The sequence below is a fragment of the Alnus glutinosa genome, chromosome 2, assembly GCF_958979055.1.
Source record: "Alnus glutinosa chromosome 2, dhAlnGlut1.1, whole genome shotgun sequence".
NCBI lineage: Eukaryota > Viridiplantae > Streptophyta > Magnoliopsida > Fagales > Betulaceae > Alnus > Alnus glutinosa.
The window spans coordinates 34,470,210-34,491,312 of record NC_084887.1 but is presented as its reverse complement, the minus strand read 5'-3'; the positions used below and the strand labels follow the sequence as shown (position 1 = coordinate 34,491,312).

At 37.5% G+C, this 21,103-nt stretch overlaps 2 protein-coding genes across 2 annotated transcripts; one reads left to right on the top strand and one right to left on the bottom strand.

Moving 5' to 3' along the window:
• Positions 1 to 3,585: 3,585 nt before the first annotated feature.
• LOC133860558 (uncharacterized) lies at positions 3,586 to 4,893 on the top strand. Its single transcript, XM_062296140.1, has one exon. It carries the CDS (start codon positions 3,586 to 3,588, stop codon positions 4,891 to 4,893), a length of 1,308 nt encoding a protein of 435 aa, XP_062152124.1.
• A 12,129-nt stretch (positions 4,894 to 17,022) lies between these two features.
• Positions 17,023 to 18,410, bottom strand: LOC133859702 (zinc-finger homeodomain protein 10). The gene has a single exon (XM_062295213.1). The coding sequence runs from the start codon at positions 18,143 to 18,145 to the stop codon at positions 17,171 to 17,173; it is 975 nt and encodes a 324-aa protein (XP_062151197.1). The 5' UTR covers positions 18,146 to 18,410; the 3' UTR covers positions 17,023 to 17,170.
• Between the last annotated feature and the right edge of the window lie 2,693 nt (positions 18,411 to 21,103).

The following is a 21,103-nucleotide window of genomic DNA, read 5'->3' as shown; positions in this document are numbered from 1 at the left end:
GAATTCCGCCGAATACCTCTAGCAAAAGGACAAGAGAAGAAGAGATGAGATAGAGAATCCTCATTGATCTTGCAAAGCGGGTAGAGCATGTCCACATGGGGAATATCGAAAAGAGTAATGTTATATGCAAGACCCCTGTTCCCCTTTTATCCTCCCAAATCAAGGTGATTGGTTTTTAAAATAATCATTGAATTTGGAATTAATCACAATTAGATTTTGATTCAATATTTGTTATTTTAAAAAGGGCTAAATACATTTTTGCTCCCTGTGGTTTAAAAACTTTATTTTTTGCCCCCTCGGTTTTCATTTTTTTCATAGGTGGTACCTATGCTATGGGAAAAGACAGAGATGAAACATCTGTCCATTTTTCCATTCAAATCTGACGGATTTCTACATCAACGATACGTGACACCATTAAAATTGCAACACATAGCCCATTTTTTTTTAATTTTTATTTTTTCTAAGTTATAAAAAAAAAAAAAAAAAAAAAAAAAAAAAAAAAAAAAAATTTCACCCATTTGGGCCACATGGGGGTGGCTGCCATGGGGGTGGTTCGGCCACCCCTAAAATTGGCCTTAGGGGTGGTTTTTTGGCCAAAATGGGAGTGGCCAGGCACCCCCCATGTGGCCCAAAGGGGTGGCACGTGTTGCTTACGTAGAAATTCGTCAGTTTTGAAGGGAAAAATTGACAGAGGTACCATATCTGTCTTTTCTCATAGCACAGGTACTACCTATAAAAAAAATAAAAACTAAAAGAGCAAAAAATAAAGTTTTTAAATCACAGAGAGTGTAAGGTATTTAATCCTTTTAAAAATCATATCACATTTAGGAGGATCGGATGTAAGAACGCTTTGGTGGGAATAATGCTCCAAGCCATCCTCCACAAAAGGAGTTTAATTAAGTCTCTCACAAGCTGGGTTGAGTTTCCATGGATCCTGGAAGGATATCTTAGCGAGGGATTAAATTAAATATAATCTCCTTAGAATTATGACTTAATTAAAGATTTTCATCGACCCAAGTTTAAGAATTTCTTACCCAAAATAATCTATGAAGACACTTCCAAAACAAGGGCATAAAGATTTTATCAAGAGGAGAGACGAAGGCAAAAGCACTACAAAAAACAGTGCATTTAGTGGCGTGTCTACAATAAGGGCAAGTTTGACACTTCACTAATTAGTGGCGTGTTAAATTTTAACACCTCACTAAAATAATTAGTGGCGTGTTAAAAATAAACGCCACTAAATTAGTGGCGTGTAGGAATCAGCACGCCACAATTTTGTGGCGCGTCTGACTGGCACGCCACAAAATTGTGGCGTGGCAGTCAGACGCACCACAAAATTGTGGCGTGCCAGTCAGACGCGCCACAAAATTGTGGCGTGCCAGTCAGACGCGCCACAAAATTGTGGCGTGCCAGTCAGACACGCCACAAAATTGTGGCGTGTCTGACTGGCACGCCACTAATTTTCATAGAACCACGCAAAAACGCGCGGTTCTCCCTGTATCTGCGCGAAATTACCTCTCTTCCTCTCACTCTACTCTCTCTCTCTCTCTCTCTCAGTTTTCTTCTCAAACTCTCTCTGCCTCTCACGATCAGATTCTTCTGGTGTCCAAGTTTTGTTGCTCTATCGCTCTCTCTCACAAAACATCTCCGGGAAAACGCCACTCCACCGCCGTTGATCGACGCTGTTTGCCCGCTCAGCCCACCAGCTCGCCTCCCTCTAATCATTCGGTGTGTTTTTATATTTTCACTCTTCCTTCCATTGATTCATGTTTTTTTTTTGTTCTTTTACTGAATGTGGTCGATTTCAATTTATGGTTTAAATTTGTTGAGTGAATGTGGTGGATTTCGATTATTTAAAATAATTGTTGGAGGCTCATATGTGAAAAACCCTAAATTTTCGTTTGGATTGGGATTGTTTCAACGAGGATTTCCTGCGGTATGTTTTGCTATGAGGTCTTTAGGGTATCCATTGGGTTGATCCTCAAAGAGGAGCTTCCGTTTGATGTGGTGTACACTTCTTCGGGCCAAAATTTTATTCGAAATGATCCCAAGTCCTAACATCAGAGGCTTCATATTTTAGTTCCCTGCACCAATCATATCATCATTTCTCTTTCTTAGGAACTAGAATTTTAAATTTTAGTGTCTAGTTTCAATTTTTAGCGAAATTGAAAATTTGACTTCATGCTTGAAAATATTTACCCTTTTTTTTTAAAAATGTTGTGCAATTTTTCAATTTCAAGTTGGGCATGGTATGCCAAACTCAATGTAGCCTGCTGAATGCTGAAATTATCTGCCTCTTTCTTAATGAGAACCACACCTCAAATTTAATTGTGCTCTCTATGCTGGATGGATACCTTATACTCCTCTTTTAACTTACTGTTTCACCCATTATCTTTAGACTTATGCAACTTAATTACTGGAATATCTGTTTCAGTTAGGCAATTGTGTAGAAATTGGGATACCGATGCTGTTGTTGGTCATTGGATTGTCACAAGTAAGAAAAGCACCGTGTGTCCAAAATGTTTATTACACTTGATTAGTCACACCATTAATTAGGGGAAAAAGGGCCACAAAAGAAGAGTAAAAATTGTAAAAAAAAAAAAAATAATACTCATAAATAAATAATCTGTTGTGAATATCAACTCTCATAATCATCCCTATTCAAGCCTTCTCCTCAAACTCTCTTAACAACGATAACAAAATCCTTCAAGGTTTACACCTGACAATAGAATTGAAATATATATGTCCCTCAACAAAAGTGGTGAATAACTGTTAAGATTTTAAAACTGTCTGTCTTACCTCAATATGGTGAAGGTTGTTTCAACTTTCATTTATAAGAAAGTTTGTTACAAGAGATATTTACTTACAACTCAGATAACTACTAAGTATTGAAAATGAGATAACTACCAAGTCTTTTGATAAGACTAGCAGTAGGAAGTAGAGGGGATTTTTATATAGCTCATTTTTTGGTCTAAAAATTTAATTTTGATAAGTCACTACTTTCGTTCATTTTTTGGTCTAAAAATTTAATGACATGTTACATCAAATCTATATGCAATAACCATGTGTCTCATATAATATATTAGAATTAATTAAAACTAAAAAATTAGAAAAAATAATAATGAAGAAATTAAAAATTGTCTAACTATCCCTTTGGTCAAAAGGAAGCAAGCCAGCCATAAGGAGTGGCTCCAGCTCCACAAATAAGTTGAATTAGGCTAATTTTCTAAGCAAATAATGATATGTAGAGCTAGCTACTTTGACAAACAAACACAAGTTGTGTGCAATCACTAATTAAGAATCCTGAAACGAAGACTAGGCTCGAGTAGTCATTGTTGATTTTTTTGCATTAACATAGATAATTATATATATTGCTTCTCTTCAACACCTCTTACAAAATTACATAGATAATTATTTATTTCAATCTTTCATAGTGTTTGAATCCTATATATATATATATATATATATTTAGTTTCCTTTAGACGAAACTAAATAATATTGGAGCTTTACTGTTTAAATAATGACCTTCCTAATATGTTACTTGCTTTATTTTGTTACTATTTTGTATTGTACTTAGAGAAGAAAATGGACAAGACTTGGATGACAAAGTCTAGGGGTACGAGGGAATATAGAGATGGGTGTAGATCGTTTGTTGACTTCGCAGTTAGTAACTGTAGAATCCCCAATGGAAATATACATTGCCCTTGTAAGTCGTGTCGAAATAACCAGCGTCATTCGCCCGGCGTCGTACTTGCCCACTTGACAGGGGGTAAGGGAATGATGACTACATACACTACATGGTTTTGGCACGGTGAGAAGCATGTTCGGGGTCCTGTTGCAGGTTCTTACTCGAATCGTCCGGTCGTAGATGCGGCTAGTGGAAGCACAGAACAGAGTGGCGACATGCACTCAATGTTGCGTGATGCATTCAGCATGCACGAAGTTAGAGAAGACAATTGTGAGCCTGAGGTCGTGGTTCAGGGAGGTGAAGAAATTGGGGGGAATGAAGAATCAGCTGAAGGGAACACTCAGAAGTATTACGACAAGCTTAAAAAGTCGGAGAAGCCACTTCATGGGGGTACTAAACATAGCAAGCCGAGTGCTATTGTACATTTGTACAACTTGAAGTGTGTTGGCGGAATTAGCAACAAGATTTTCTCAGATTTGCTTGATTTCATCATCCAGTTGCTGCCTGCATGTGATGACACTTTGCCAGCTAATACATATGAGGCGAAAAAGTTTCTTAGTGACATGGGGCTTGGTTATGAGAAGATTCCTGCATGTCGTAATAATTGTATGTTATTCTGGAAGGACAATCAAGAATTAGAATCATGCATCGTCTGTGGAGAATCTAAGTGGAAGGATGAAATTCATTTGGATGAGGATGGTCAACCCATATCGTCGAGAAAGAAACGTCCGGTGAAAGTATTGCGGTGGTTTCCACTCATCCCTCGGCTACAGAGGCTTTTTATGTCGGAACATACAGCGCCCCACATGAGATGGCATGTAGAAGGCCGCACTAAAGACGGGGTGCTGAGGCATCCGGCTGACGGTGAAGCATGGAAATCATTCGATCTCTTACATCCAGAATTTTCGGCCGACAGCAGGAACGTTAGGCTTGGTCTAACCTCAGATGGATTTAATCCATTTGGGAACATGAGCACTTCCTATAGCACTTGGCCAGTAATGCTTGTTCCATACAACTTGCCTCCTTGGATGTGCATGAAACAAACATCATTCATATTATCCCTGATTATCCCGGGCCCAAGTTCACCTGGAATGGATATAGATGTCTACCTTCAACCATTGATTGATGAGTTACAAGAACTATGGAATGTTGGGATACGCACATTTGATGCCTCGAAGAAAAATAATTTTGTGATGCGAGCGTAGTTTATGTGGACAATAAATGACTTCCCGGCATACGCAGATTTGTCTGGATGGCCTAACAAGGGTGAATATGCATGTCCTTGCTGTATGCATTCAACACGGTCTAAATGGTTAAAACACGGTAAAAAACAATGTTTTATGGGGCACAGACGATACTTGCCCTTGGATCATCCGTGGAGGCGAAACAAAAAAATATTTGACGGAACCCAAGAATTAGAATGTGCGCCTCAGGTGCAAAGTGGAGATGAAATTCTGGGAACGTTAGAGGGTATGGTATTTGGGGATGAGAACGCGGGCATGGCAAATAAGGATAGAAAGAAAAAAAGGAAGAAGCGGAAGAAGGGAGAAACATCAACTGCAAATGTAGTTTGGAAGAAGAAAAGTATTTTTTTTAGGTTGCCGTACTGGAAAGATAATTTATTGCGGCACAACCTTGATGTTATGCACATAGAGAAAAATGTAATGGACAACATACTTGGCACAATTCTTGACATCTCAGGGAAGACAAAGGACGACATTGCAGCCCGCAGAGACTTGATGGAAATGGGTTTGAGACATAAACTTCATCCGTTCACGGCCGATAATGGTATAACCTATATGCCTGCAGCATGCCACACGATGTCTAAGGATGATAAAACACATTTTTTGAAAGTGATTCGAAATGTGAGGGTGCCCGACGGATATGCCTCTAACGTTTCTCGTTGTGTAAGACTTAAAGAATGTACAATATCGGGCTTAAAGAGTCATGACAGCCATGTACTGATGCAACAACTTCTCCCTATTGCATTGCGCGGATCACTGCCAAATAACGTGGTTAGACCTCTTGTTGAGATGTCTGTATTCTTCAGGGGCTTATGCTCTACAAACTTAACACAAGAGGATATGGACCGACTAGAGGGTGACGTTTGTGTCACTTTGTGCAAGATGGAACAGATATTCCCCCCTGATTTTTTTACTAGCATGGTTCACGTAGTCGTGCATCTTGTCCGTGAATGCCAACTCGGGGGACCCGTACAGTATAGGTGGATGTATCCAGCAGAGAGGTAAAATTTGTGCATCATTAATAATTATTTTAATTTTACGATATTAGGATGCAAAAACTTGTCCATACTTCTTCAATGATGTTCCTATGTAGGAGCCTTGGGGGGTTCAAATCTAATGTGCGCAATAAAGCAGCTCTTGAGGACTGCATTGCGGAAGGCTACATAGCGACTGAGTTGATGACATTTTGCTCGAGGTATCTAGATAATGCACCAACATTTCACAACAAAATCCAAAGAAATCCTGATGGTTCAAAGGAGGCGGGAACACGGGTCATCCTCGACCGTATCACATTGACACAGATTCACCGATATATTACGAAGAACTCTGACGAGTTCCTTCAGCTCCGGGCGTAAGTTGTGTTACATAAATATGTATGTTCAATTATGTTATAGCCTTGGGGTGAATAATAATGCGACTAATTGACAATTGTAGGATGCACATGGATACGCTTAGGCGATCACATAATAGGGGGCGAACTACGGATGATCAGTTAGAAGCCCAACATCATGAACAATTTTGCGATTGGTACCGTGAATATGTACGAATTATCATCATGTTTAACTATTAAATGTTGAACTTGTACATCATATAACTAACCAAACTAACTTTGTGCGTTTACATTATATGTAATATACTTATAGGTCGATCGAGTGGACGATCGAGGTAGGAAGGAAATGGGTGACAAATTAGTGATGCATTGTAGAGGGCCAAAAGAGACAGCAATAAGATATAACAGATATGTTGTAAATGGCAAATTGTTTCGCACTCAAGCACATGATGCAGGAAAGAGGACTCAAAACAGCGGTGTGTGTGTGCCGACCGTTGATGGCGAAATGTACTACGGGAAGTTAACAGAAATAATTGAGGTCGAGTACTACGACAGGACCAAGTACGTCTTGTTCAAATGTGATTGGGCGGACACCACGAGGGACATAGGGTACAAGGTGAATGAATATGGGCTAGTGTTTGTCAATTTCAAAAAACTTGTCCACACGGGAAAGCTGATTAGTGATGAGCCGTACGTGTTAACTACACAAGTTGACCAAGTTTTTTACGTTGAAGATGAACGGGACCCAGGTTGGGCTTGCGCTGTAAGAACTAAACCTAGGAACGTATACGATGTTGGTGGTGAAGGGCATGATGATGCATGTGCTAACTACCACGAGTGTGAGCCGCTTCTATTGACCAATAATAATGACCATAATCTGCAAGATGACTTCGATCACATCCGACCCGACGTAGATCCGATCCCAGTGTATGTGTTAAAAAAAATCTATTTGAAATTTGAAATTATTTATTTCTACATTGATTGGTGATTGTTAAATATGTGACTCATTTAAATACTTTGGTGATTGTTAAATGTGACTCATTTAAATACTGTGGTGCATATAGTTGATATATAATGTATAAATACATGATGTATTTTGTAGGGTACAATGAGTTATAGAATCCCAAGTGTTATGAAGCGGAATAGGGGCCAAGGATCGAGATCTAGCGACCCTGCGCACACACAGAGCGACCCTACGCACACAGAGGCAGGGTACAGACCAATGTTCGCAGATGATCAGTACAACATGCCGGATAATACATTTGATAATCTGCCTCATATGCAGCAGACAGTGAGCCAGTTAGAGGCGTGTTCCCCTGGTCACGTGGCCCGGCTATTTGACTACAGTTTCTCGGGTTCTCATGATACCGAGACACATCTTCCAGACCATAGTGAGACACAAGCTCCGGAGGGCCTGCATGATGCACAGCCCGCGGAGGGCCTGCATGATGCACAGCCCGAGGATGAGCTTGCTACACAAGTGTTGGGCGCGTATCAGGTCCGGACGATAAGTAAGTACATATTTTTATAAATTTAAAGGATATATATGTATTTATTGTTTTGTATTTTATATTAATTTCAAAATAATTAATATCGATATCTATTACTGTTATAGGTACTAATCCGGATGGCAGCACTTCCTTCGAAGTTATGACCATTACAGACCCGCACAAGGCATGGGAGATCCCCGCGGGGAAGAGGGTCGTGATGGATTATAATCAAGGCTGGCAACCCGTAGGATTTAGCGCCAACAAATTTAGACGGCAAACCGGGAAGCTAATAAGGAGCGGGAACTATGTGCATTTACGGGACGACTGGGCGCATGTACCGGCTCGTACAAAGGAGGATATATGGGAAGCTCTGATGGTAAGTGGGCTTTTTTACATATTGCTAAACCTTTTTTTTTCTTTTTTTTTTTCTTTTTATTTATCAATTTTCAACTTGTGTAGGTGGACTTTTACATCCCGCCAAGTTGTGATTTACGAAAAGTAAAACGAGATGCATTTCGGGATATGGGTGTAAAGCTTAAGAATTGGAGACACAGTACAAAAATGAATCTAGGCATTCAACGGGGCGATACTCCTGAGACGATACGAGCAAGAGTAGGGGCAAGAAAGCTCTCCAACTACCACCCCGAGGACTTGGATGCGTTAATGAATAAATGGTGTGACGAGGAGTATCAGGTTAGTCATGAATTATATTACTATTTTGTGTAGTTTCATTAATTTCATTTAGTTGTGTTAGTGTTTACATAATAAGAATGTTAATTGTGTAGGAGTATGCTGACCATATGAAGCAATTACGAGCATTGCAAAATACTCCTCATTGCACGGGGACCAAAAGTTATGCGAGGTTGTCACACGAAGAAGTATGTGCACCAATTTATCACGTACTAAACATTGTATATATAAACATGTGTTATAATGTTTTATTCTTTTGGCAGACTGTCAAGGATGGCATTCCTCCTACACGAGCACAATCGTACATAAAATCTCACACGAGGAAGGATGGAAGCTATCCAAATGATATAGTAAAAGAGAGATGTGTATGCTATTCAACTTTCATATATTGTTTTACTTATATGTGTGATTAATTATTTACGATGCACATTAGTTTGACACACCAACATTTAATACGACATGCAGGAGAGGATGGCGATGCTAATGCCAACTGACTCTGCCGAATCGTCAAGCATAACACAAGGAACGACACGCTGGAGACATGACGATGCGTACGCCCAGGCGCTCGGCAATAAGCCGGAGTACGCCGGCAGAGTTCGGCAGGTTGGGCCAAATGTTGGCCTGTGCGGGGGTCCATACGCTCATACCATACACCATCACAGCCACGTTCACAAAATCAAGGGCAGGCCGTCTTTTCGCAAGAAATGTTTGCTTCTGAGATGGAGAGAGTACTCGAGGCTGAGCGGGCACGACAAGCTTCTGAGATCGAGAGAGTACTTGAGGCTGAGCGGGCACGACACAAGTTACAAATGGATGAGGTGTTGGCAGCACAATCTCAGATTATGTCCCGTTTTAGCCAAATGGAGTCATTGTGGCGCCAGTCAGCATCCATGCCCGGAGTCTCTCATGATAACGCAGTGCCAGACAAAAATTCTACACATCGTATGAATGTATCATCTGTTGATAGCAGATCAGGTAATAATTAATGGATTTCTTTTTCGTGGTATGATTACATCTGTTTAAATTCACTTTGTTGAATGCTTAGGACTTGATATGATTTGATCATATTGTATGTTAAGTATATTGGTTTTATCATTCGCAGATCCTACGGAAAATGCTGTGCAGTTACCCGATCATGAAAATCTTGCTGACGATTGATATTGGGTAACATTTAGGTTTATTTTAGTTATCAAATACGTACTTGCTTTTTTTGGAATGATTTTTTTGTAGTTTAGGGTGAACATTACAAATGTCTTCATAGTTTAGGGTGGATGACTGCAATTAATCTTATATTATTCTATTTAACCTATTAAAAATATGATAGTCTTAGACCCTCATATTCTCTCTTTGTGGTAATGATCATCTAACATACTTATATTGTAGGTTAATGTCAGTTTGTTTGTACTTAATGTTAGTTTGTTTCCTTAAGAAATATGTTTTTATCTCTCTGAGCTTCATTTCTGTTGTTGTTCCAAACTGTTATGGTCTTGACCTGAAAACCCTTCCTTATTGCATTGACTACAATATGATGATTAAGGGCAAGTTTATAAAATTAAATCTTGACATTAGTTATTCTTGGCACGGTATTTTTTTCCCTCAATTCACATCTCACTGGTGGTTCTCTTGAAAATGATCCACAATTTTCTTCTCTATTTTATTAAACGAAATATTAATAGGATATTGTGTTGCAGGTTCTTTTGTACTGGAGGGAGTAGATGTAACTGGATATCGAGGTCATGTGCTGAATTATTTTTTGGTAGTTTAAATTTATTGTATTTTTTGGTAGTTTAAATTTATTGTATCTGAATCGACTTGTTTGTTGGCATTGTTTTGTTCTTGCAGGCGCTATCTGCCATACAGCTTAACACCTGTTGCTGGAGTTGCAGCACATATTTCCCGATTGGCAATCCTGCTTATATTTATTTAACGAATCCCATGATGTCCCTTCTTCTTTTGTCTGGTGCAGTAGATTTTCCTGTCACTGTTTTTGGATGTTTCCTTGTGTCATGATTGATATTGGGTAACTTTTTGGTATCAATCTAGGACAAAGATTGATTGTATATTTGGTTTGTTGTAAGTTTTAGGGTATGTATTGATGGATTGTGTTTTGATACAGAATTGTGTTGATGGATTGTAGGGTATGTATTGATGGATTGTGTTTTGATACAGAATTGTGTTGATGGATTGTAGAATTTGGATTGTATGGTATGTTTATGCAGGTTTTTTGGATTTGGATTACTGAATTTACAATTTTCTTTTTTAAAAAAAAAATACTTAAATTAGTGGCGTGTCGTTTAGACACGCCACTATAGACAGACACGCCACTATATATTATAGTGGCGTGTCTACCTATATTATAGTGGCGTGTCTACCTGACACGCCACAAATCAGTGGCGTGTCAGTTAATAACACGCCACAAAGTCAGAAATACTGACTAAATGATTAGTGGCCTTTTTAAAAAGCCACTAATCACACGCCACTAATGTTTAGTGGCGTTTTAGGGTAACTGAAAGGCCACTAAAAGCCAGTCACAAACCACTTCAATTTTTGTAGTGAAGGGTTTGTTGATGATAAGAATCAATCGAAAACCCAATTCGTCTCCATCCATATATGGACATTAACGGATCTCTTTGATATGTTTAGCACCAGGTAATTAACCTGCATTTTTCTCTTAAGACATTTTCTTAGGGATAAACTATGTGGGATGGTACACTCATGATGATCAATAACAACGTAACTCAAAAGATTGAATTTAAGATCGTAGCCAGGTTAAAAATTAATGTTTATTCCATGGCAATCCAGGAAAAATAAACTGCAGATCGAGACCACTTTGCAAAAATGGGTGCAAGAACTCGGAGTTTTTTAAGTGAAATTTTTTTAATATTCTTACCAATTACTTGAATTTCACCTATTTTCGATCAATTTTCATAATACATTGGTGTGAATGTTTATTGACCAAAAAACTGTTCGAATAAATCTATCAATAGTATAGTACGTACACATCTTCTAAATCGTTTGAATTAGTGGAGCTAAATGACTTTTTTTTTACTTGATATTGATTAGTACATAATAGTATATATATATATGTGTGGGCAAAATAAAACACCTTAATACAATTAAGTACGTTGACACGACTCTTTCTTTCTTTTTGTTTTTATAACATATATTCTGTTCTGGTCAGGGCCAGCCCAACTCTTTGGGATTAGGGTCTCTTAAGAGCTGCCCAACCGGCCTAATGTGCCCGGCCCTCACGTGGCCGGGTTTTATTTGACCCGGCCATTTATATAAATAAATCATTTTGTTTAAATGTAATTGTCAATTTTTCTAGCCTGACGAGCCCATTTTTAAAACGCATTGAATTAAATTGTTACCTGAGAATGAGCTTGATTAGAAGCCCCATGTTAACTGTTTCTGCTTTGGGTTAGACAATTGGGCTCTTTCTTTTTTGTTGTCTCATGGGATAAAGTCCATAGCTTGATTGGGCATGGGCATGGGCAAGCAAGCTTTCGCAGCTTGCTGACTTGCCGGTTGGGTTTGATCAATGGAAAGAAATGTTGGGAGAGATTTATATTCTTATAATTTTTCTTGGGAAGAAGAAGGTTAACGGCATGTTTGAGATTATGTTAAAGAGTTTAAAAAATGCTAAAATTTGGCTCTGTAAAAAACTTAAAAAACAATTTTTTGCTCTAAAAAAAACCCCAAAACTGCTTTGTGGTGGAAGTTTGAAAATGAGATATTTTTTTAAAAAGCTCTTTCAGGCTTCTTTTTTTTTTTTAGACAAAAATTATACTTTTTAACGCAATCTCAAACATGCTCTAATGACGTGGTGGTGCGAATGATGGCGTTGAAGGTGGTACAACAGTGGTCGGCATTGCATTGGCGGATTGAGAATGTTGTTAGCCATCACACCCATGTAGGGCTTTATGAAGAACAAGTACAAGAAAAAAGGAATAACTCACCTCTTTTTAAATGCAATTTGAAGGATGCCTTGGTGATTGTGAAAAACACGTTTTTTTTATTTTTATTTTATTTTTAAAAAAAAAAATTTGTGAGTTCCTAGTGTAATTAATTATGCAAATAGAAGGGCATGCATAAACCATATATGGGATAAGGTAGAACTAAGTAAATCCCAAGTTTATATTAAGAAGATGTCGAATTTGAAAGATAATGTGTAAGGCTGGGGTGATAAGCTAGGAATTTCCAAGATGGAGACTGGTATGCAAATAGTTGGACCACCGCATCACAATTGCACTATATACATGCATCTTTATTCTGCAAATAATGCTGTGGTCCTTCATTGACTTGCATTGATGTTTCTTTTATTGTGTTTTGCCTGCTTGGAAGTTTTCAACCTTTAGTAAAGTTAAAACTTATATATGAACATGTAAAATTTGCAATAATATTACTGCAATTTTTGCTGCCTTTTCTGCTTTATTTTGTAGTTTTTTTTTTTTTTTTTTTTTTTTTAATATTATTTTTTCCATCCACTCAACAGAAAAGGTAGGTAAAATATCCAAAAGGTCGGTCCACATGGTAATTTACAAGAAATGCAGCCAAAAAAAATAAAAAGATTGCATTATATACACTTAATTTTCAATGTGGGTCATTCTATGGTAAAATTATTTTGTCCTTAATGACATAATGTTGAGTAGAGTGTCAAAGTTGTTGTAATGATCGTAAAGCTAAAATGGGAGCTGTTTAGATAGGAGCTTTTGTGCTAATTTGCCCACCTTTCGGATTAGGTTGAAGACAGTTCCCTGGTCCAGAATTTGTGGAGAAATCTCTATAAAAGACACAAAATAGCCAACCAATTGATGAAAGACCCCTCTCTTAGAATCCAATGTGAATAGACTAGCAATACTGTTTGCATCACTAGCTTCCCTCCATCAAAGTTGAGACTAACCTTATCGTTAATCAAAGTTGATTTTGATTAAGGACTACTTTAATTAACAAAAAGAGAACACGAGCATTTGTATTATTTGATTAACGATCGGGATCCAGTGCAATAGATAAGACAGCTTCATTGCATGTGATTTAAATCCGATGATTAAATTCTATAAAAACACCGAAACAGTAGTTATCATTTACTTTTTGGATAAGAGAGATAGGTACACCACCAAATAATTCCTCTTTCTTTTTTCCTTTTTTTTGTGTCTTTTACAAGCAATAAACAGATTCTAATCCAACAAATCCCACTCACATCACAGGTTAAACTTAGATCTCCTCTTTTAAAAATAAATAAAACGTAAGTGGACTATAGAGCCCATTTCAAGCATCTCTGCTAATTAGGATGTCCCAATTTCCTAAAATATTGCCCTAGGAGTGTTGTCAACGAAGTGAAGTGACAACATATCTAAAGATGTGACTCAAATACAAAATAAATAGAACATATATACCCCAACTAAGACTATCGAATAAGGCTGTTAATTTTTTACACGAATCGTGAATCTAATATAAAATTAATTAGTTAGAATTGAGAGGTTTAATCTGTTTAATTAAATGTGTTGTATTAGAGTTGATTTATATAGTCTTAAAGTGTGTTTGAAATTGCGATTTCATAAACAAAAAGTGTGATTTTAAATCAAATCGCAGAAAATGATTGGAAAACGCGTAATTTTAAAAGTTAATCTGCAATTTTAAAGCCCAAACTGCAATTTTACAAAACACTTAACTGCGTTTTTAAAAATCACATTTTTAAATAGCACTTTTTGAAATCGCAAACTCAAACAGACCCTTATACACATGCATCGAGACGATTCGAACCCAACACCCAACATAAAGACTGACAAATTTTGAAACAACCCGCAAACTCAATACAAACACCCAACACAAAATTAGCGAGTTAAAGAGTTTAACTCATTTAATTAAGTAAATCGGATTAAGATTGACCTATATAATTTTATACACATACTTCACCATAATTTGAGGCCGACAAACAAACTTCAATTTCCACCCCTACAGTATAAAAGTGAGTTTGTCCCCATTGCTCAAAACTAAAAGGGACATAGAAAAATTTTGGCAAAGGGTGACGTGAACCATATATAATAAATTACTTGGTTTTAAGTTCAGATATCAAATCACATTGTTTTGGGGTCGCATTCATGCCATATATAATGCATATGGAGTTAGGGACATGTATGGTTGCCAAATTCAACAAGAAGCACCAAGCATAAACCCCATTCCTCAATCGTTAACTCCCTCGTTAAGCAATTCTTCATTATTACAAACAGTAGTTCATTGAATCTTTTACGCAAGCAAGGAAAGAGATCAAATCAAATCAACAGTTATTTCAAGGCGTTTAAGAGGGAAGGGCAATAAATAAAGATCATTTAAAGCAAATGCACTGTTTAGTAGTGTGTTTTGAAGGTTTTTCTTTTCTTTTCTTTTTTCAAAAAAAAAAGGTATTATGATTTGAAGGTAAAAATTATTTTTGTATTTTTAAGAGTGTTTTGTGTTTGAATTGTTTGTTAATGTTTTTACTTTTAATAGAAAAAACAAAAGTTTTAACCGAAAGAGCCAAATATTGGTAACATATGTCAAAAGAAATTTAATCAATATTTCTCAAAAGAAAAGAACAGAAAAATTAAGAAACTTGTTGTGAACAAACATCCCATATTAGGCATTAAAGAAAAGGAGAAGTACAATGTCAACTATCACCCATGCTTTGAGCAAATATTAAAATCTATCAAATTAAAAAGCAGTCTTTTAGTGCCTTACCTTAAAAATAGAAAATAAATCCACATAAAAATAAATAAATAAAGCTTGGTTCATCTCAATTAAATTTTAATCCTAATAATATCGGATCAAACAGTAGGAGAATGAATATTAAGGCTAACCAAAGCCCTCCTTAAGGGACAAGGATCCCCTCCAGTTCACCCAGTTAGTTAAATTTTAAGAGTAATATTGTCTTTTTACATTTTTATGGACAATATTACACCTCAACAACACTAACTAGATCTCATCCAGTTCATTTGAATTAGAGATGATTCAAATGCCTCCTTTGGAGGGTAGTGAACAAGATTGTAGAGTACTCCCATTGGCAACCTACAATATCATCTGATTTCGCAATTCTTGTTTTTGGCTTTGGTCTTATTTTAATTAGAACTGAATCCGTTGAAGTTGAAACACGTCCCATAACAAGACGCGAGAACACGTCTTAATCTCAACAAATCTAATTACAACTTAAACTAAATTACGCGGAATCCATATTTATTACCTTATTTATTATAAAGATGTATCACACGTTTTAGAAGAAATATTTATGTACATATTTCTTCTTAACAATGAGATGAAAAGTGATATTTTGTGTGTGTGTGTGTGTGTTTGTGTGATATTTTGTAAAATAATACTATTCTTTATATTTATTTATTAAAATTTATTTTACACTGACAAATTTAACGTATTTTAAAAGATTTTTTAAAAAGTAAATTGATACTTCTCGAAGTGACTTAAAACACGATCCGCCAACTGTTTTGTAAACAAAATCAATAATAATAATAATTTAAAAGACAAACCCGCCCCGCAACCGCAAGCTGTGTGAAGAGAGATGGTCTGTTCTGTAAACGAGTTCAATAATTTCGGCCTTTCTCACCTCAGTGGGTTTGAGGGGGGCGGTGGTTATTGAATAATAAGGACCGACCCATATCTTGGAAGTTGGGTCAAGGGACTCAAACACAAGACACGCGCCCACAAAAACAAGATTACTGACTTCATCAAACACCCAAAACAAAACAACCCAAGAAGAAAGTGGTCAGACAGGACAATCAACAACACTTCATCATCATTATTCAATTATGTTAGTTATAAGCAAGTGATCTGCTTCCCTTAAAAGGAAAGTGACAATAAAAAATTCTAAAACACCTCCTATCGATCCTTATCTTTGTCATACAAATTTGCAAGAGAGATTAGTCTAAGGTTTTTACCTAAAAAATAACCTAATTAGCCTCACACTCTCATTATCCAAACTAGCAAAAAGCTAATTATATATGCACATGGCAGTGGAACAATGCTTACTGCGCCTGGAAGGAATAAATAAAGTCCATAAAAAGTCTCTTCAAACAACATTGCCTTACTACCACAACCACTAAAATTCCATACCATAGGATATGAAATTGTAAGACATCATATCATATCAGTTTCTATTCTTGCTTAAATAAATCAAACAGTACTGAAGTATTATATAAAGCTGAAGGGATAAACTTGAATAATATTTTTATAATTACCGCCCCAATTTATGCAGCAACACTTTCTGCTTCTTTCTCTCAGACAGCAGATGAGAAAACTCTCTGTGATGAGACATTAGATTCAGATATTACTGTTCTCTTGCTGTCCGGGTAGAGAAAAAGCACAAGTTGCTTATTCTAACTTGGAAGAGAAGAATAAAGCTGAAGTTAACAATTAAAGTTCATGATCCCCACAAACCCCTCAAAATTACAATCCCAAAAGAAGGAAATCATGCCAAATGAACTTTAGAAAAATTAATAAATATCACAGCCCAGCTAAAGTAGTACTTAGACCAGGGAAAAGAAGGATTAAATAAACCAAATTGAATTCCCTTTTTGGATCAATCTAGCTCTTCCATGATATCCTCAACAAAGTGATCATCATCTCATTAATATAAACTAAGAAAAAAAAAACAATTAAACTGAGCAAGAAACGACTACAATTAATTAATACCCCAAAGAGTCTTACCCTATAATCTAACACCTCCTTATTATTCCATCAAAGATCAAGAAGACGAAGATGACCCATTAGTAGCACCATGAGCCCCGCTGTCACTCTGATAGTGATTCGGGTTCTCGCCCAGGTTGATGTTTTCGTTGTTGTTGGCGGTCGTGGTGTTGCCGTTGTTGTGGGTGTGGGTGTGCTCAAGAATGTTGCTGTTCTGACCACCATTCGCATCCCTCTTCACAAAGGTGTTCTTATTGTTGTGCATCCACACCTTCAGCACACCCTTTTCCACCGCAATTTCATTGCAGAACTTTTGCACCAATTCCTCGTCTCTCTTTTGCATCTTCCACCCCACTCTCTCCGCAAACTGGTGCATCTTCTCTTTCTGTTCCTGGCTGAACTTGGTCCTGTGCCGCTTTCTAGCATTCGGGCTCAGCGTGGCCAAAGCGTTTGTAGGCTCAGCTGCGCTCTCCGGCGGAGCTGGTAGGCCCCCAGAGAGAGCCAAAAGCATGTGGGGCGCGGAGGGGTAGTAGGAGGACGAGATCGGTGGTGGGGAAGCTGAATTGGGGCTCCGATTCGAGGCTGGTGGCGGCGGCGGCGGAGGGTGGTGGCGATGGTGGGGCTGGTACTCAATGACATGAGTGGTGGTGGTGGTAGCGGAGATTGGGTCCTCCGGCTCGCGGCGGTGGAAGTTGCGGTGGCAGCCACAGGCGGCGCATTTGAGGGATGTTGGGTCAGCGGAGGTGGCAGAAGGGGAGGGCATGAACTCGCCGCAGCCGTCCAGAGCATGGCATCCTAAAGAGGCTGCATGGTTCTTGAGGCATTCTTTGTAGGTGACAACTAGTTGCGGGTTGGCGAGGTGGTGGTGTTGATACTGCTGATGGTGGGGATTGTGGCGTTTGAGTACGCCGTTGGAGAAAGATAAGGGCTTGGACGGTTGGATCCGGGTTGGCGTCTCACTGTCAGCTTCTGGGGATTTTGCAGCACCGGTCGTCGTGGTAGTGGTGGTGGTGATGGTGGGGGTTATATCCATCGCTCTAACATCTAGGGTCCCCAAAAGAATTTATAAAAATAAAAAAAGAAAAGAGCTAGCTTTTAAGGATTTGATGGGGTTAGGTTGTTTTTGCAAAGATTAGAAGTATCTCTATCCATGAAAGTTGCGGGATGTTGGAGAAAATGGAAGAATAGGCGTGGAGTTGGGGAGAGCAAAGATAAATTCGATTTTGGGTGACGAAAAAGAAGAGGAAGTAGAGGAGGAAGAAGATGATGATGATGAGCAGTGATGACAGTCGATAATAAAAATCTTGGTTTTGTGGTTGTCCTTCTTAACCACTTGTTTTTTTAACCCTGGTTCTAATCCATGGTTAAGTTCCTTACCCCACTTGGGGTTAGATGTTTCGCGTGTAATAAATATACCTAGCTATGGTTTCTACTTTCTACTCTCCATTTTTCATCCTTTGAGGTTTTGACCGGGCTGCTTCGCAATAATGCTCCGAGTTATTGGCCTTTCTTAAGGGTTTTTCCGGACAATTATGACTCACTTACGGCCGAGTTGACCCGGAGACCTGATCCTTTTTATTATTATTATTTTTTTATTTTTTTTGATTGGTGGTAAACCATAGCAGAGAGAGACCTGCCACTCTGAGACATTGACTGTAACCCATCTTTATATATAATTTGTCAATTTTGTGTAAGGCTGGTGTGGACCGCTTGGCCACCCAATACACCCCACCCCACTCTTTCTAGAGTCTAGACATGACTACCCTTCATTACAACTGTGTATGTTCAACATCAGAGTGTTGATGGCAAAACTGTCTTTTCAGAAAGTATAAGATCTTTGTCGGGCTACAGACGTTCAACGGGGTTGTCCGAAGACACCCCCGCGTTTTGTCAATAAAACGGCATCGCTTCGACTATTTGCACTGTTGAAAAGTACCGTAAAACTGGGTCGTACTTTTCCCACGGGCCAAACTGCCTCTCGAAGGCAGAATAATTACAGCCCAGTCCCGCCCGCATTTGCAGCTTAGTGCATGAAACGCGAGAGGTTTGGTAACCCTAATCATAATTAAACACGTAATAAACAAGCGGGCTTTTCTGACACGTGTAAAGGCCATAGTACGTGGCAACACGTGTGCGTTACACTTTACATGTACTTGCTGCCACGTACACTAATTGGTCCCTGTCCCACAACATTAAAGTCAAATTAGTAATTAATTGTCAGTCTTAAAGATCGATTAGAAAAGCGGTAAGAGAAATGATAGGCTACTTCGAGACTACCCCTATGCGTCTATCATCTTACTTTTGCTTCTTCCAAAGCCGTAGAGTGCACTGACTTTGGTGTAGATTAAGTACTTAATCAGCCAAATTAAGGTGGATTAAATGAGGTTTACCAATGGGAGAGTTACACATTGAGGGGGTTTTGGTGACGTCAGGGGACCAATCATGGAGCAGCTAAGGTTTGATCATCGAATGGCGTGTAAACAACCGTTGCATTGAAACTCACAACCTGTGAATTTATTACGAAGAGCCCTACGGTGGGTGTCTCAGTACAATTTTAGTCTTTGTGAGCTCTGAAATTTGACCGGACAAAGCCCGTCCAGTCCTGAAAATTAGCTGCCTAATTTAAAATAGTTTATTGAATTCAATTAAATTGATTGTATTATTCAAAATATATGTTAGTTTCATAAATTAAGTGGGAGAAATTGGAGAAAATAATTTAATTGACATAAATTTAAAGCGTAGGTCGGATATATGTCATTTTAATAAATTAGTATATTTAGAAAAAAAAATAATAATAATAATCATTATTATAATGGTCCCCTTAAAAAAATTCAATGCAGTTAAGCTCTTTTAGAATTAAAGAATTAAGTTCTTAATTTAGTCCGGGCAGTTTCAACCCAATTTAAAGAAGAAGAAAAAAACTTTATCCTTTTAATTTTTTATGTACTTGAAATTGCTGAGATGAAAAATATATTGTTGATCTAAATTTAACATTTTATCATGGTGTGTTATGGTTTGCCTTGCAAATGGAATTAGGAGTGGGTCAATGTTTTAAAAGCAAGGTATAAAGAAGTTGTCCTTCCAGACTGCCACCCTTCCCTATAATAATATCACATTAATTTTATTGACATTTACGTGATCCTAAATACTGGCGTGTTATTTCAGCTATATAAAATGATTGTTTTTACCCAAATTCTTGAGTGATATAGAATTAAAATAGGTCACTTCAAATTTGAATATAATTTCATATTATCTCTTAAATTAAAATTTTATTGTGTCAATTCTATTCAATGAAGAAAAGTTCAGAATTATATGTGATAATAATATTAAAATAATAATTAAATTTATTATTTTTCAACGACTTAAATCTTTTAAATGCGTAATAATTCGCTCCATGTCAATTATATTTCATTATGAATCTCTTTGATCCAATGAACTTCCTCCGTGAAGGATGTCTCTCTTAGGCAAGAGTTCTGGGTGTCTAATCCTTATCAAGGGGCTAACAAGCCACTAGTTTAGGCACATTGGTCTATTTAAATTTGTTCTTATTTTAGCTTAAATTTTTTTTTTTTTTAGCTATTTATTTTTTATTAGTCTATTTAAATATTTTTACCTCATTTATTGAGAGAAAAGAGAACGTTAGAGATTAATATATATATATATATTTGGTGATTGAACAAATTTGGTAGACATTGGAGCAGCTCTCCAAATTGCTGAGTCAGATATAACTTATTTTACCTTTCTTTTAACATCTAACTAGCCAAAATAATATTTGGGTGGCTAATAAAAATGCTCTAAGGATACATGTCTTTCTTTTACGCCCAAGTGTCAGATTGGCACTTGTACTATCACATATTTCTTGAGGCCTAAAATCTATTTAAGCACAAGTATCAACAAATGCAATCTTTCATGAAATATTGGAGTAGAATTTCATGTTATTAGGCTATTCAAATTTAACAAAAATTTGGATTACTTAAGAGATGAGGTTCTT